Source organism: Pyrgilauda ruficollis, unplaced genomic scaffold, assembly GCF_017590135.1.
Source record: "Pyrgilauda ruficollis isolate IOZ18807 unplaced genomic scaffold, ASM1759013v1 scaffold347, whole genome shotgun sequence".
Classification (NCBI taxonomy): Eukaryota; Metazoa; Chordata; class Aves; order Passeriformes; family Passeridae; genus Pyrgilauda; species Pyrgilauda ruficollis.
The window spans coordinates 5,350-21,504 of record NW_024524901.1 but is presented as its reverse complement, the minus strand read 5'-3'; the positions used below and the strand labels follow the sequence as shown (position 1 = coordinate 21,504).

The 16,155-nt window shown below is 56.1% G+C and overlaps 1 protein-coding gene across 3 annotated transcripts in view; it reads left to right on the top strand.

The window, feature by feature from the left end:
- Positions 1-15,867, top strand: part of SMAD4 (SMAD family member 4) — a 33,639-nt gene extending 17,772 nt beyond the window's left edge. Inside the window, exons 5-12 of one of the 3 annotated variants that reach the window (XM_041475264.1) lie at positions 1,020-1,235; positions 2,778-2,897; positions 3,025-3,135; positions 4,533-4,583; positions 6,421-6,604; positions 7,364-7,532; positions 8,568-8,706; positions 11,916-15,867. In XM_041475264.1, coding sequence (XP_041331198.1) covers positions 1,020-1,235; positions 2,778-2,897; positions 3,025-3,135; positions 4,533-4,583; positions 6,421-6,604; positions 7,364-7,532; positions 8,568-8,706; positions 11,916-12,127 — 1,202 coding nt within the window. In that variant the 3' untranslated portion in view covers positions 12,128-15,867. The remainder of the gene's footprint in view (positions 1-1,019; positions 1,236-2,777; positions 2,898-3,024; positions 3,136-4,532; positions 4,584-6,420; positions 6,605-7,363; positions 7,533-8,567; positions 8,707-11,915) is intronic. The other 2 variants (XM_041475266.1, XM_041475267.1) reach the window with 2 other exon arrangements.
- The last annotated feature ends 288 nt before the right edge of the window (positions 15,868-16,155 follow it).

The window sequence follows — 16,155 nt, the reverse complement described above, 5'->3', positions numbered from 1 at the left end:
TGCTGTGTGTGCCCGTGTGTGCCCGTGCTCTGTGTGCCCGTGTGTGCCCGTGCTCCGTGTGCCCTGTGCCCATGCTGTGTGTGCCCGTGTGTGACCCATGCTGTGTGTGCCCGTGCTGTGTGTGTGCCTGTGTGTGACCCGTGCTGTGTGTGCCCGTGCTGTGTGTGTGCCTGTGTGTGACCCGTGCTGTGTGTGCCCATGCTGTGTGTGCCCTGTGCTGTGTGTGCCCGTGCTCTGTGTGCCCGTGTGTGCCCCGTGCTGTGTGTGCCCATGCAGTGTGTGCCCGTGTGTGCTCGTTCTCTGTGTGCCCATGCTGTGTGTGCCCATGCTGTGTGTGCCCATGCAGTGTGTGCCCGTGCTGTGTGTGCCTGTGTGTGACCCGTGCTGTGTGTGCCTGTGCTCTGTGTGCCCGTGTGTGACCCGTGCTGTGTGTGCCCGTGTGTGACCCGTGCTGTGTGTGCCCGTGCTGTGTGTGCCCGTGTGTGCCCGTGCTCTGTGTGCCCGTGTGTGCCCGTGCTCCGTGTGCCCTGTGCCCATGCTGTGTGTGCCCGTGTGTGACCCATGCTGTGTGTGCCCGTGCTGTGTGTGTGCCTGTGTGTGACCCGTGCTGTGTGTGCCCGTGCTGTGTGTGTGCCTGTGTGTGACCCGTGCTGTGTGTGCCCATGCTGTGTGTGCCCTGTGCTGTGTGTGCCCGTGCTCTGTGTGCCCGTGTGTGCCCCGTGCTGTGTGTGCCCATGCAGTGTGTGCCCGTGCTCTGTGTGCCCGTGTGTGACCCGTGCTCTGTGTGCCCTGTGCCCATGCTGTGTGTGTGCCCGTGCTGTGTGTGCCCATGCTGTGTGTGTGTCCGTGCTGTGTGTGCCCGTGTGTGCCCCGTGCTGTGTGTGCCCGTGTGTGACCCGTGCTGTGTGTGCCTGTGCTGTGTGTGCCCGTGCTCTGTGTGCCCGTGTGTGCCCTGTGCTGTGTGTGTGCCCTGTGCCCATGCTGTGTGTGCCCGTGTGTGACCCGTGCTGTCCCCGCAGCTCCCTCCAGCATGCTGGTGAAGGACGAGTACGTGCACGACTACGAGGGGCAGCCGTCGCTGTCGTCGGCCGAGGGCCACTCTGTGCAGACCATCCAGCACCCGCCCAGCAACAGGGCCTCCTCGGAGCCCTACAGCGCCCCGGCCATGCTGGCCCCCGCCGAGGCCAGCACCACCAGCACCACCAACTTCCCCAACATTCCCGTGGCCTCCACAAGTAAGGTCACGGGCTGCCGCGGGCCGGGGGGCTGGGCTGGGGCTGCAGCCCTGCCCGGGGCTGTGCTGGCTGCTCCCTGCCGCTGTGGTGCTCCTTGTGCAGCGGCAGGGCTTACCTGGAGTGCTGTGACCTTCTGTTTCACTGAGAGTGGCACTGCGCCGGCGCTGCGCTGTCTGTGACAAAGGTTACAGCAGCTGGCCCCTGGCAGAGCAGTGTGGCTGTTCCTTGGGCATTGCCGTAGAAATCAGTTTTATTGTTTTGTTGAACAGCAAGCAGAACAGCAAATGCTTGTGCTGTGAGGTGGCAGTTCCAAGGGATCTGTAGGCAATTCCTTAGTATTAGAGTTTTGACGCCACTGCTTGTGTAGTGGCTGCTGTGCTGCCAGAATGACAGCCCCAGTTAGTATTTCCATTTTTGTTGGAGTGCTGCCACAAAGGTTTGGATACTTTTCCGTGTGTCTGGTGCAAGTGGAAGAGTTTGATGTCCCAGCACCAGAGCCACAGCAAAGCACTCAGAGCATCCTCAGTTTGGGGAGGTTTCAGACAGAAGGTGTGTGAACACTGCTGATCTCGTTACCAGGTCTGAATTCTGGTGACATGGTGTTTGGATAGTGCTCGTTAATTTTAGCTGATGAAATTTTGGCTAAAAGTACTGATCTTGGTAACATCACTATGTCGTTATTTGTCTCCAGGAGAGATGAAAAGGTATGGGAATTTGTACTGCCTTTGCACCACACTTTACAGTCAGTAACCTTTTCTCATCAGTGCCATAATTGTTGGAGGCAAGTGGATGTGAAAAAAACCAAATTTTTATGTTTTACTGCAAGTTCTCAATGTGTTAAATTGTGCTGGCCACACTGGTTTGAGAGTGCAAGTGTAATTGTGAAAGTGTTGATAAGATTAGTGTTAATGGCTGAACCGAAGCCTTTTGCATCAAATTCTGTTAACCTGTTCTGAAATATCTGTAGTTTTAATCTCAGGTAATTATTGAAATATTTATTTGAGAGCAGGAAGAAAAAAACCTCCGGGGCTTTCTGAGTGCAGTGTTGTGTGCGGCTTTATTGAAACAGTGTTTATCAAAATGAAACACTGCCCGGAATGTTTCGGAGGAGCATAAATGTGAGTGAGTGTCCTCCTTAGGAACAGTAGTTAAAACATGGTGAAAACAAGCGGCTCACTGGACCTGCTGTTGGCCTGCTTGGATTCACACTGAGCTATTCCAGCCCTGTTATCCTGTAAAAGTTGAGATGTCTCCTCTTCCTTCCACCCTGAAAGATGAGATTGACCAGGACAAAGATGCGGGCGATGAGCAGAGCTCTGCATACTCCTGCTCCTGAAGCGTTAAGGGTGTCAGTCAGAGTTGCCTGATGCAGAGCATTTTGTCCCCGGTTTCCTGGAGGGTGGAAAAGAAGTACTGGAACCAAGCCTGTGGCAGCTGCCTATTGCAGTGCCCTTGGTGGGGTGTGTTCTCCTACCCAGTAGTGCTGAGCTCTTAATCAACATTTTGGAACGTTCATGAATAGGTAGTGTGTTCTTTTACCAGGTCAACCTCCCAGTATATTGACAGGTAGCCATAGTGATGGACTCTTACAGATTGCTTCAGGGCCCCAGCCAGGAGCTCAGCAGAATGGGTTCACAGCCCAGCCAGCCACTTACCACCACAGTGAGTATCCGTTCACTCTGCGCCTCTCAGCTTCCTCAGCCCGGTTTCCAAATGCCCAGGAGCAGTAGAGGACTAGCAGGGAGCCGTGGGAGGCTCCCTCAGACGCCGGGGGGGTTTGTCTTTGCAGACAGTACCACCAGCTGGACGGGGAGCCGGACGGCCGCCTACACGCCCAGCATCCCGCACCACCAGAACGGCCACCTGCAGCACCACCCGCCCATGCACCCCGGACACTACTGTAAGGATTCTGCCCGCTGTCCTCGCTCCGCGTCGCTGGGAGCTGCACTTACAGCCTGCCTCTGCTCTGCCCTGGCTCATTCTGCCTGTTCACCCCTTACAGCCCCCTCATTCTGCCTGTTCACCCCTCACCCCTCATTCTGCCTGTTCACCCCCTCATTCTGCCTGTTCACCCCTTACAGCCCCCTCATTCTGCCTGTGTGCTGCCGGCTCGGAGCCAGCCCCGGGGCTGTTCCCGCTGCAGCTGCCAGGACTGGGAGGGCAGCAGGGAAACCTCCGTGTGGCACATGAAATTACTCTTTGTAGTGGTTTTGAAGTCATGCTTTGGAAGATGTGTCCATGCACACTTTAAAGACTGCCAGCTTTAAAGAACTTAGTGAAACCCTGCACAGTAAAGTATTGTCAGTTCATGGGTGCATTGGCACACAGATTTGAAAATATTCTTCACATATGAAATAGGAGAAAAACTATTATTTTAGGATACAGGAGATGGGATGGGGAAAAAAGATGGTCAAGCTTCTGTTGTAGGGGTCTAGCACAGGAAATGCATCGTAGGGCTTTAATAGATAAAAAAACTCCCACACAAATTAAAGATTTCTAAATTTTGTAGCAAAAAGCTTGAACAGTTCTTTATTTTCTAGTACAGTTTTTGTCAGAATGTTCCCTAATGTTAGAATATATAATCTATGTTCTGTATTAGAAGATAGAACACATATTCTGGTATAGATCCTCTGTATGCAGCAGGTGTTGTTAGTGGAGGGGAGAACATACTGTAAATTGACCTTGGAAAGTCTTTTCAGCCTGTGTCTGTCTATAAAGCCGTGGTTTAGACACAGTTATTCAGATTAATTCCTTCATTCTGTGAGGATCCCTCTTCATTCATCACGTTATTTCTCGGGGATAGCAGGCTGTGAGAGGCACTAGTGGTGCTGTGGATAGGCTATAAGTGTATTTCAGCACCAGAATTGGTGTTTGTGCCTGGCTGGTGATGCCACACTGAGCTTTTCTTGGCTGCTGCCGTTTCTCACTTGTCCCATGTTTTAGCACCTCCCCGGGCCGTGCCTGCCCTGACGTCTTGTTGCAAAAGCTGCTGTTGCATGCAGTACTGCGTTCGAGTCTTCCCTGCCTGTTCTGCCGCCTCCAGGAGCCGGTTCCTGGAGGGCACAGAATAATCTGACTGCACGACTGTGTGCCGTGTATTTTTCTTTAGAAAGTGTGTTATCTGGGGCTTTTTCTCCATCTTGAGTGGCTGTTTTTCACCATCCAGTCCACAGCATGCTGGGCAGCTTGTTCTGTGCTGGATGAGGCTGGTGGGGGGTGGTTTCGTAGGAAAGCACTTTGGGGGAGAAAACCTTGTTTTGGCTGGTGTGAAACAAACTGCGTGTTTTTCTTTTCAAGGGCCAGTTCACAATGAACTCGCATTCCAGCCTCCTATATCAAACCATCCTGGTGAGTACAGACGCGAAGTGCAGTGAGAGGCGTGCTTGCTGTGCGGAGGAGAGGACCCTTCTTTCCAGGGACCCTGCTCTAAACCGGCGTCTCCTGGGGCACAGGGACGTCAGCAGGGCTGCTTCGGTGTTTGTGTGAGTGTGAGTGTGATTGTGTGTGTGTGTGTGTGTGTATGTGTGTGTGTGTGAGTGTGTGAGTGTGTGTGTGTGTGTGAGTGTGTGTGTGTGTGTGAGTGTGTGTGTGTCTCTGTGTGTGTGTGTGTGTCTCTGTGTGTGTGTGTGAGTATGTGTATATGTGTGTATGTCTGTGTGTGTGTGTGTGTGTATGTGTGTGTGTGTGTCTCTGTGTGTGTGTGTGTATGTGTGTGTGTGTGTATGTGTGTGTGAGTGCCCAGCTGCCTGGGGCTGTGCCAAGCCCTGCGGTGCAGCGCTGTCCCTCCCACATCTGGCGCTGCTGTTCCTCCCTGGGCCTTCTGGGGCTTCCCGGAGTCTCCCTTGGAGTCTCCCTTGACCCTGGCTTCAGGGAGTCTCCCTTGCTGCAGGAGCTCTCTCTGCTGCAGGGCAAGGTGATATTTTGTGTTTAACGACAGTGGCACTGCTCCCTGCAGAAGGGGCGCTACACAGTTGAAAAGCCAAAACATTAAGCTTGTTTTTGTCCAGATAGTACAGCAGTGCCGGGAATTACATGTTGATAACTGCGGGGTGAGCTTAACTGCAGCTGAATTGTGATTCACGTTGTTTGGTGTCTCTCGCACTATTGATTTCACCCTGTTGAGTCCTCAGTGCCCAGAGCAGCTGTGGCTGCCCCAGCCCGGGAGTGTCCCAGGCCAGGCTGGAGCACCGTGTGCCCATGGCAGGGTTTGGAATGAGATGAGCCCACAGGTCCCTTCTAACCACAGCCGTTCTGGGATCCCGTGCTGTGTTGGTGCTCCCCAGCAGGCAGGGCCCAGCTGTGTTTCCCCATCGTGGAAATGGACCCTGCAGTCAGCAGACCCCTCTGTGACTGGAGCTTATGGCATCTTTGGGGTGTCCAGACACAGAAGCCACAGCACACAGCAGCCAGGAGTGTGACAGGCACAGCTCCAGGTGGCACAGCAGTGACTGACACTGACACTCGTGTACGAAATCTCCGGGTGTGCTTGGCCAGCTTCCACTGCCTGCTGGGCTGTTTGGGATTCAGGGGAGTGCCCAGGGAGTCTCCTTTCCTCGCAAGGCCGATTGCTGCAGCAGCCATCCTTCCTTTGTGGCCAGTTTTTCTTTCCCAAATGCATGGGAGGGCTAGAAGGCAGCTCTTTGCTTTCAGAGCATGCCATTTTGTTCTGCTCCCTCAGTTTGTGCCCCTGTGTTCTGTCCTGTCCCTGATCAGTGTGAGATCTTTGATGTTCTTCCCCCACGTGCTGCTTCCCAGCTCCAGGGGAGCTGGTGATCCTTTCCGAGGTGAGTGAGTGCAGAGGGAAGGGATGACCCCGGTGTCTGCAGCCAGAGCTGGGCCAGAGCTGGTCTGTGCAGCCCAGCCATGCGTGGGCACACGTGTTCTCCTGTGTGCAAGGCCGGGCTGTGGGGATGCAGATGGCTTACCAGGCCTGCCTGGAATGGTAAACTACACACAGGCTTGTGAGAGCTGAAGTACAACTACCTGAGGCCCTGGTGTGTGCTGCAGTAAAGACAAGCCGTGTTTGCTGTGGCAGGTGGTGTTTCTGTGGGCTAGCAGACCTGCCTTTGTCCAGGTGTGAGTGTGCCTCTCCTGTGCCTGACGAGGCAGCTGCAGAGTGGATGGTCTGGAGTGGTTTCACAGCTCCCTGGTGCCTTTCAGGCAGCTAACTGTGTCTGTTGTTCAGCTCCAGAGTACTGGTGTTCCATCGCCTACTTTGAGATGGACGTGCAGGTCGGGGAGACGTTCAAGGTGCCCTCGAGCTGCCCCATTGTCACCGTGGATGGGTACGTGGATCCCTCCGGAGGGGACCGCTTCTGCCTGGGCCAGCTGTCCAACGTGCACAGAACAGAAGCCATCGAGAGAGCGAGGTACCCCGGTCCCTGGCTGCCTCTGGAGTTTGGCAGTGCTCAGTGTGTGTCCCCTTCGGAAATGTGCAGGGGTCTGTTTGAATTACCCTGGCTGTGCCGTCCTCAGCCCCCCTGAGGTGGTTCAGGGCTGAGCTCTGCTGTAGCAGTCGCTGTTTTTGCTCACAGGGGCTGTGCCTCAGCAGTAAGGTTGTAACTCCTGCCCTTGTGTGTGCAGCTCAGGTATTAGCTCTCCACAGCCCCTCAGGGTGATGTGGGAATGGCTGCAGCACACAGATTTGCCAGGGGAGCAGGGGAAGGCTGGCACGGGGCTGTTGGGCTCTCATTCCTTCCCACTGTGCCTGTGCTGGCCTTTGAAGTGGAAACACACAGAACTGAAGCCATGCTGCCGTTTTTTTTTTTTCTCCTCCTCTTGGAAAGGAGGTGGAAGAAAATGATGACTTCTCCCCAGGAATGTCACACTGTGACAATCAGAGCCTTAGATGGCCAAACAAAGGAGTAAACCGTGGCTTTGTGGATGTTGCTGAGTGACTGTGTGGGATACAGAGCACTCAGGGGCTGCAGACATGCTGGTGTGGATGTCAGTGAGTGTGTGACACACAGAGCACTCAGGGGCTGCAGACATGCTGTGCTGGTGTCCCAGCTCCGTGCTGCCAGCGGCCCTGTGTGATCAGGTGTCGTTGGGGCTGCAGCCTGTGCTCCCTCCCAGCTGCACGGGTGCTGCAGTGCCCGCAGTGCCCGCTGACGCCCGTTCCCTTGCAGGTTGCACATCGGCAAGGGGGTGCAGCTGGAGTGCAAGGGCGAGGGCGACGTGTGGGTGCGCTGCCTGAGCGACCACGCCGTGTTCGTGCAGAGCTACTACCTGGACAGGGAGGCGGGCCGTGCCCCGGGGGATGCTGTGCACAAGATCTACCCCAGCGCGTACATCAAGGTGGGTCAGCCGCTGGAAATCCCCGTGATTTGTCCCAGAAATGGCAGGGAGGAGCTGAAACACAGCCAGCCTCTCTTTCAGAACCTCCAACAAGTTCCATTTGTAATTCACATAAAGGTGACTTGAAAAACAGCTCTAAACTGAAGGTGTCATCTGGGTACTATGAAAGTGAATTTTGTACTTCATCACAAACAGCGTTGATAGCAGTTCTTGGTATTTTTAGCTTTAGCAGGTTTAAATTAACTGCAGCTAAAATTTTTAGCCTTGTGTTTCATAGAAAAGAGCATAATCTGTTTCTTTTCTCCAAAAAAGGCAGAGTTGTGAAAGTAACTATAAATGCAGCAGAAGTTTAGGGCATGTGTTAAAGTGTCATGAATGTGAAGTGATCCAGAGATCAGAGGAGGCTGCACAAAACAAATCATTTTGAGGAGGTTCTTACACGGACGTGCCTCTGACAGACTGTGAACTTACACAGACAAGCCACACTCATAAAAAAGCAAACTTGTCTTAACCTGCTTGAAGTTCACAGTGGTTTGGCTTTCTAACCATCAGTTTTGGAGGCAGTTATGCAGTGAAGGTGAAAGAAACCCCATGAGCTCTGTGCGTGAGCTTTCTAACATGAAAACAGAGTTCTGCACATATGTTGGTGGCAAACAGCGATCACAAAGGTACAGACTGAAACCCCCAGCCTTGGACTGTCATTATTGGCGTTTCTCTCAGATAGACCACCACACTTCAGTGGGATAATGTGGGACTTGCTGGCTTTTTTAATTTATATGCCCATTTTTCTGGAAATCCTGGGATTTAACAAAGAAGCAGGGGTTTAATCTGCCTGTGGCACCCTTCAGACTGTGGTCTGCACCAGGTCCTGCTTTGGGCAGTTTTGGTCATGCCAGTGGTGGTGACAGCACGAGAAGAGTCTGTAAGAATCGGCTGTGACGGATTGGGAATAAACTGTTGGAAATTATCGGGTGGGGAGGGTTTGCTGCTGCCAGCTGGGTGCCCAGCTGCGAGCTCTGCGTGTTTGTGTTCCAGGTGTTCGACCTGCGCCAGTGCCACCGCCAGATGCAGCAGCAGGCGGCCACCGCGCAGGCCGCCGCCGCCGCGCAGGCTGCAGCCGTGGCCGGCAACATCCCCGGGCCGGGCTCCGTGGGAGGCATCGCCCCGGCCATCAGTGAGTACTGCACAGCCTGGGGGGGAGAGAGAGAGAGAGAGAGAGCCCTGCCCGGGACTCTGCCGTGGCTGGGCACAGCAGGGCTGGGACAGAGACAGAGAGAGAGAGAGAGAGAGAGAGAGAGAGAGAGAGCCCTGCCCGGGACTCTGCCATGGCTGGGCACAGCAGGGCTGGCACTGTCCCCTGCCATGGCTGGGCACAGCAGGGCTGGCACTGTCCCCTGCCGTGCTGGGCACAGCAGGGCTGGCACTGTCCCCTGCCGTGCTGGGCACAGCAGGGCTGGCACTGTCCCCTGCCGTGCTGGGCACAGCAGGGCTGGCACTGTCCCCTGCCGTGCTGGGCACAGCAGGGCTGGCACTGTCCCCTGCCGTGCTGGGCACAGCAGGGCTGGCACTGTCCCCTGCCGTGCTGGGCACAGCAGGGCTGGCACTGTCCCCTGCCGTGCTGGGCACAGCAGGGCTGGCACTGTCCCCTGCCGTGCTGGGCACAGCAGGGTGGCACTGTCCTGTGCCATGGCTGGGCACAGCAGGGCTGGCACTGTCCCCTGCCGTGCTGGGCACAGCAGGGCTGGCACTGTCCCCTGCCGTGCTGGGCACAGCAGGGCTGGCACTGTCCCCTGCCGTGCTGGGCACAGCAGGGCTGGCACTGTCCCCTGCCGTGCTGGGCACAGCAGGGCTGGCACTGTCCCCTGCCGTGCTGGGCACAGCAGGGCTGGCACTGTCCCCTGCCGTGCTGGGCACAGCAGGGCTGGCACTGTCCCCTGCCGTGCTGGGCACAGCAGGGCTGGCACTGTCCCCTGCCGTGCTGGGCACAGCAGGGCTGGCACTGTCCCCTGCCGTGCTGGGCACAGCAGGGCTGGCACTGTCCCCTGCCGTGCTGGGCACAGCAGGGCTGGCACTGTCCCCTGCCGTGCTGGGCACAGCAGGGCTGGCACTGTCCCCTGCCGTGCTGGGCACAGCAGGGCTGGCACTGTCCCCTGCCGTGCTGGGCACAGCAGGGCTGGCACTGTCCCCTGCCGTGCTGGGCACAGCAGGGCTGGCACTGTCCCGTGCCATGGCTGGGCACAGCAGGGCTGGGACACAGAGAGAGAGAGAGAGAGAGAGAGAGCCCTGCCCGGGACTCTGCCGTGGCTGGGCACGGCAGGGCTGGCACTGTCCCGTGCCATGGCTGGGCACAGCAGGGCTGGCACTGTCCCCTGCCGTGCTGGGCACAGCAGGGCTGGCACTGTCCCCTGCCGTGCTGGGCACAGCAGGGCTGGCACTGTCCCCTGCCGTGCTGGGCACAGCAGGGCTGGCAGCCCAGCCTTGCCCAGCCCCTGCCCCTGCTCGCCCCGCAGTGCCCAGGCAGTGCTGTGTGTGGAAGGGGCTGCTCCCTGTCCCACAGCACGGCAGAAGACTTCTCTGCGCGCGGTCAAACAGCCACAAACAGTCTCTGTGTTCCTTTAAACAGAGGCATTTCTGGCTGCTCAGAGCCCAGCTTGAAAAATGTGTTTGTGTTTCAGCTCATGTAAACATACTCCAGACAACAGGGATCACTGGGCAACAGTCCTTGGCTAGGTGTAGGAGCATCTACTGTTAAGGATCTTGAGGAAGGCTGAGGGTGGTTTTTTCTCTCTCTTTTTTATTGTTATTATCCTGGGCCGGTGTTGTCATAGTTCCTAAATTCTGGATTCTTGAAATTGCTCCAAAGTGCTTTTAGAGGTGTAAGTGCTTGCATGACTCAGGCTGCTCTGTGTGCCGCAGGATTCCTGGACCTGCCCTGCGGCTCCCTTCAGCTGTCCTGCAAATTGTTAAAGGCATTTTGAGGAAAGTTTGTCACTTTTTTTCTTAGCCATGCCTGTGATTTGAAATTTGCCAGCTGTATTTATCTTTCTGCTCTGTCAGGGGAGTGGTGGTGTTTTAATCCAGCTTCCTGCAGATGCCCAGTCTGAGTTCTCACACTGAAAACGCAGCATTTGGCAAACCTCAGAAATAAGCATTTTGTGACTGGATTTCCTAAGTGTGATTTGAGTACGTTGTGTCATGTAAAGCATTTGGGTTTCATCCCGTCTGCTCTGTGTAGGGATAGGTGGGATCTTGGGCAGGAATTGCTGGCTGGCAGGGTGGGCAGGCCCTGGCACAGGGTGCCCAGAGCAGCTGTGGCTGTCCCTGGATCCCTGGCAGTGCCCAAGGCCAGGCTGGACGGGGCTTGGAGCAGCCTGGGACAGTGGAAGGTGTCCCTGCCATGGGCGGGCTCTGAGGTGCCTCTAATCCAAACCCATTCCATGGTTCTGACTGCAGTTTTGTGTCTCAGCACCTGTTGGAGGTTGCAGAACGCTGTGCAAACTAAACTGTAGGGAGGGCAAAGGAGAGGGTGATTGAGTGCAGCAGGACGTGGCAGTGAGGGCTGCCCTGGCTGGGAGACCGGGAGGTGGGCGTGGAGCAGGGCCAGGCAGCTGGGATGGGACTGGTGAGACAGGACAGGAGGTGTGACAGGACAGGTGTGACAGGACAGGTGTGACAGGACAGGAGGTGTGACAGGACAGGTGTGACAGGACAGGTGAGACAGGACAGGAGGTGTGACAGGACAGGTGTGACAGGACAGGTGTGACAGGACAGGTGTGACAGGACAGGTGTGACAGGACAGGTGTGACAGGACAGGTGTGACAGGACAGGTGTGACAGGACAGGAGGTGTGACAGGACAGGTGTGACAGGACAGGAGGTGTGACAGGACAGGTGTGACAGGACAGGAGGTGTGACAGGACAGGTGTGACAGGACAGGAGGTGTGACAGGACAGGTGTGACAGGACAGGAGGTGTGACAGGACAGGTGTGACAGGACAGGAGGTGTGACAGGACAGGTGTGACAGGACAGGAGGTGTGACAGGACAGGTGTGACAGGACAGGAGGTGTGACAGGACAGGTGTGACAGGACAGGAGGTGTGACAGGACAGGTGTGACAGGACAGGAGGTGTGACAGGACAGGTGTGACAGGACAGGAGGTGTGACAGGACAGGTGTGACAGGACAGGAGGAGCCGTGCAGGCAGGCAGGAGCCGTGCAGGCAGGCAGGAGCCGTGCAGACAGGAGCCGTGCAGGCAGGAGCCGTGCAGGCAGGCAGGAGCCGTGCAGACAGACAGGAGCCGTGCAGGCAGGAGCCGTGCAGGCAGGAGCCGTGCAGGCAGGCAGGAGCCGTGGCGTGCAGCCCTCAGGCTGACCGCGCTCTCCGCAGGTCTGTCGGCCGCGGCCGGCATCGGCGTGGACGACCTGCGGCGGCTGTGCATCCTGAGGATGAGCTTCGTCAAGGGCTGGGGCCCCGACTACCCGCGGCAGAGCATCAAGGAGACGCCGTGCTGGATCGAGATCCACCTGCACCGCGCGCTGCAGCTGCTGGACGAGGTGCTGCACACCATGCCCATCGCCGACCCCCAGCCCCTGGACTGACCCCGCCGCCCGGGCAGGCCGCCCTGTAACATACCCCTCTGTTTATAACCTGGAGATATATTTTACTTCCCTTCTGCTTAATCTTCTGAAAACAGGTTTTAAAAATGTGTTTGCCGCCTTGCTCTTAGCAGAAAGCATCTGAACGTGCAGGATTTGGATTTCAGTTATTTCCAGAACTCAGTAGTCATAATACAGGGCCTACAGTGGAAGGTAAACGCTTTATAGAGACTTCACAGTGTTGGGTTTGTTCCCTTTGAAACTCTCCTTCCCTATGGTGGCGTCTTGGTGATCAGCCTCACGGGAGCCTTTTGTATGCAGAATATATATTATATATATATTTATATCTGAAAATTCCTTCTAGTAGTTAAAAACATTTACCTTGTAGCGACTTTAAAATTCCAACTGATTTGTGATGTTCTTTTTAGGGAACAGTAGTTAACAGAAGACTTCTTTATTTTGTTGATGATTGTGTTATGATTTTTCCAGGTTAAAGCCTAGCAGCTGCCAAAAAGTGAGGGGATGACACATACGTTGTTGGCATTGATCAAAAAATTCTTTCGTTTTTAAAAGGAAAAAAGTCATCCTAGATTTTTATTTCTGTTACCATGTGAGTTGTAAAACACTAAAGGAAACGGATAGTTTCAGTGCTGGCACTCGGTTTGAGGTGAGACACCCAGCCCGCAGCGCTGCCACTGGAGTGGGGCTGTGAGTGCCAGTGGCAGGAGCGTGTTTCCACCGTCACTGCTGACTTCTGTGGTTTCACCCGAACCCCAGCATGTACCACGGCTAAATCTGCATGACTCTTTTTACTCGAGTGTCTACGGTAATCCGTCGGCATTTAGCACTGGGTTTTTGTATCTGTTCACCATTTCCTCTCAGGGCAAGATGGCAAACCTGTTTTTATACCTCCTGGTTGTTTCGGCCCTGTGCCGTGGGTGGGTGGCGATGCTGTGTGCAGGGAGCAGCTGCAGGGCACACACTCCCCTTCCCCTGGCTACAGCACCAATAAAGGATGGAAACCCACGCACCAAGCTCGCTTTGCTTTGATGTGTGCTGCCCCCGAGCCCGCTGCTGCTCCTGCCTTCACTGCTCCTCTCCTGGGGATAGCTGCTCCTGGCACACGGGGAGCAGGAGCAGGAGCTGCTGGCACACAGAGGGAGCAGGAGCCCTCCTGGCCCTGCGGGGTCTTGCAGCGCTGTCAGCGCAGCTGCAGCAGCACAGGAATCCTGCAGGATCGCTCGGGGCCTTCCTGCCCAGCCCCTCGCAGCGGCTCAGGACCCCGAGGGCTCCGGCAGTGCTCGGGTGTCGCTGTTCCCGCACGCTGGAATTCCTGCGGAGGCAGCCGGGAGCACTGCTCCGTGCTGGGCGTGCAGGCACGGGAGACAGGGGTGGCTCCAGAGCCACGGCCAGAAATTGATCCATTTTCCCCTATTTTCATCATTTCATTATTTTCCCTGTTGCCTCCCTCAGGCTGGCTTTCCATGGGTTCACCTGTTGTCCCCTGGCAGGTGGCAGCCCTGATCCTTGGGAAGGGCAGTGTCTGCTCCTCGCCCGGGTTTGGCTCTGCGAGGCTGCCTGGCAGGAAAGCTGCACCCCTCGCTTGTGCCAGTCTTGGGCAAAACAGGGAGAGGCTGCTGCAGCCTGCTGCTCTTCCCGCTGGAGTTACAGTCTGAAAGAATTCACTTGTTAAGGAAAGCTTCTTTACAGATGTTTTGCAGGTCTCCACCTGCAAAATGAATGGATGGCCCAAAATGTTCAGAACAGAACAAAACAATGTCTGGTGATTTTATTACAAGAAATCACTGTATTTATGTCAGGAGAAGTCAGAGGCAGTAAAAGCTGAGAAGGCATTCATCCTCTCCACCAAGCAGCTCCCAAAAGGGTGCACTTGCAGCTGTTAAAGAACATGAGACAATCTTATTCTTAGTTTTTCATATGCTGTTAAATTAACTTTTGTATGTTTATGGCAAGGCAGCACATCATGGGCTGGAACCTGCTCAGCAGCAGCAGCACTGAGTTCTTGCCAGGCTTCCTTTGTGTCTGAGAGCTGAGAAAGAGCTGCCGAGGTGATCCCAGTGCACCCTGAGCAGGGATCCAGGGATGCCGAGCTGTCTGCAGCCCTGAATGGCTCGGTTCAGGTGACCCAACCGGGATTTACTCAGCTTTCACCGCCTGCTGGCCCTGCTGCTCCCGCGGGGGCTCTGCCCCTTTGTGCTTTCCCTTTGTGCTGCCGAGCTGGGATTAGCGCTGGGAGGTTTAATGGGAGCTGGGATTAGCGCTGGGAGGTTTAATGGCTTTATCCCATCACTGTGAGTGTGGAGAGGGAGGGCATTCACACTTCACTCACTGCAGGTGCAGCAGAGGAAACCTCCCCACTGGAATGTTGGGAAGGGCTGAACTCCAGCAGGAATCCCCGGACGGAGACAAAACCATTCCTTGCATCCCTTCTGTGGGTGAGAGCACTGTGCTGGGGCCCTGGAGAGCTGGGGTGAGCATGGCAGGGGCAGCTCTGGGCCTCGCCGTGGGACCCCCCTGCAGCTCGGGGGCACCGGCTCCCTTCTGCCCGGGAGCCGCCGAGCTCCTGCTGCGAGCTGGGCACGCAGGGCAGCTCCTGCTGCTCACTGCGGGGTGTCACCACCCCCGGGTGCCCCAGCCCGGCTGCTGCGGGGTGTCACCACCCCCGGGTGCCCCAGCCCGGCTGATGCGGGGTGTCACCACCCCTGGGTGCCCCAGCCTGGCTGCTGCGGGGTGTCACCACCCCTGGGTGCCACAGCCTGGCTGCTGCGGGGTGTCACCACCCCCGGGTGCCCCAGCCTGGCTGCTGCGAGGTGTCACCACCCCTGGGTGCCACAGCCTGCAGACGTCTCTGGTCTCTCCCCAGAGAAGGGCCCCTCAGGAGGGGCTGTCTCACTCCTCTGTCCCTGTCCAACCCTGGCTCCTCCCAGGATGGATCCTCATCCCCAGTTTTCACGCTTTTGTAAGTTTTGGTTCATTTCCATGTTGGGATCGGTTGCCCAATTCCAGCTCAGGTGATGCAGTCCCATCCTCCCAGTTTGCTCTCCTCAATTCCCCGTGGTTTGCACTTTTTGGGCCTGAGGCTACAGCAGCGTCCTTGGTTCTGGGATTGTTTTGTCTGACTGAACTCTGAAGAGAACTTGTTACTACTTCATATGAAGTCAGTGCAGTACAGGATCTGGAAACCAGGAAAGCTCAAACTTGAGGCGTCCCCACGGGGGTGACCCAGAGCTGCTCCCGGGGCTGCTGCGGTCCCAAGGACGCCCTTGCTGTGCGAGTGTCCCCTGGTGAGAGCTGTGGCAGCAGGGCCACCCCGAGAGCGCCCCAGGCTGGGCTCTGCTGTGCCTTGCGCGTCTCGCGTCGCTCCCGGACTTGCAGGACTCGCTCACCAGCCCCAGCCGGTGCTTTCTTGCTCAGTAAGTTTTTCTGTCCTTCTGGTGAGGTTTGGTAGCACCCCAAAGCTGTGATTCAGCTGGATTGAGAGCTGTGAAGTACCCATAACCCAAAACTCACCCTGGGAGGGTTTTTCAGGCGTGGAAACCTAGTTAAGCATTTCTTTTCTTCAGCCATTGCCTTTTGATAAGCGGTCAACAGAATTCCCAGTAGTTCCTTTGTAGCTTCCTGTATGTTTTCCATTAGACCTAGTTTGTGGATAATATACTGTAGCTCACTTTCCTGAAATTCTGTAACAGAGTATGTTTTTGATTAAAAAAGTTAAAGATTCAGGTCTCGGCTTGCTTGTTTCATTTACCCCGTTTATGGAGGGGGTCAGAGCTCGGGTCAGAGCTGCAGTTCCAGGGGTCAGTGCCCAGACCAGCAGAGGCCAGATCCCAGCCCGGTGTCCAGCAGGGGAGCTGGGCTGCTGTGAGTGGCCCTGCTCCTCTGTGCCAGGACGGGGGCACTGCTGGGGGCATCAGCAGGGGCCAGAGGTGCCGCACTGAGAGCTGTGACCCTCCCTCGTGGTGCCATCCCCCGGAACATCCTCCTGGGTCTGCAGGAACATCAGATCCTCG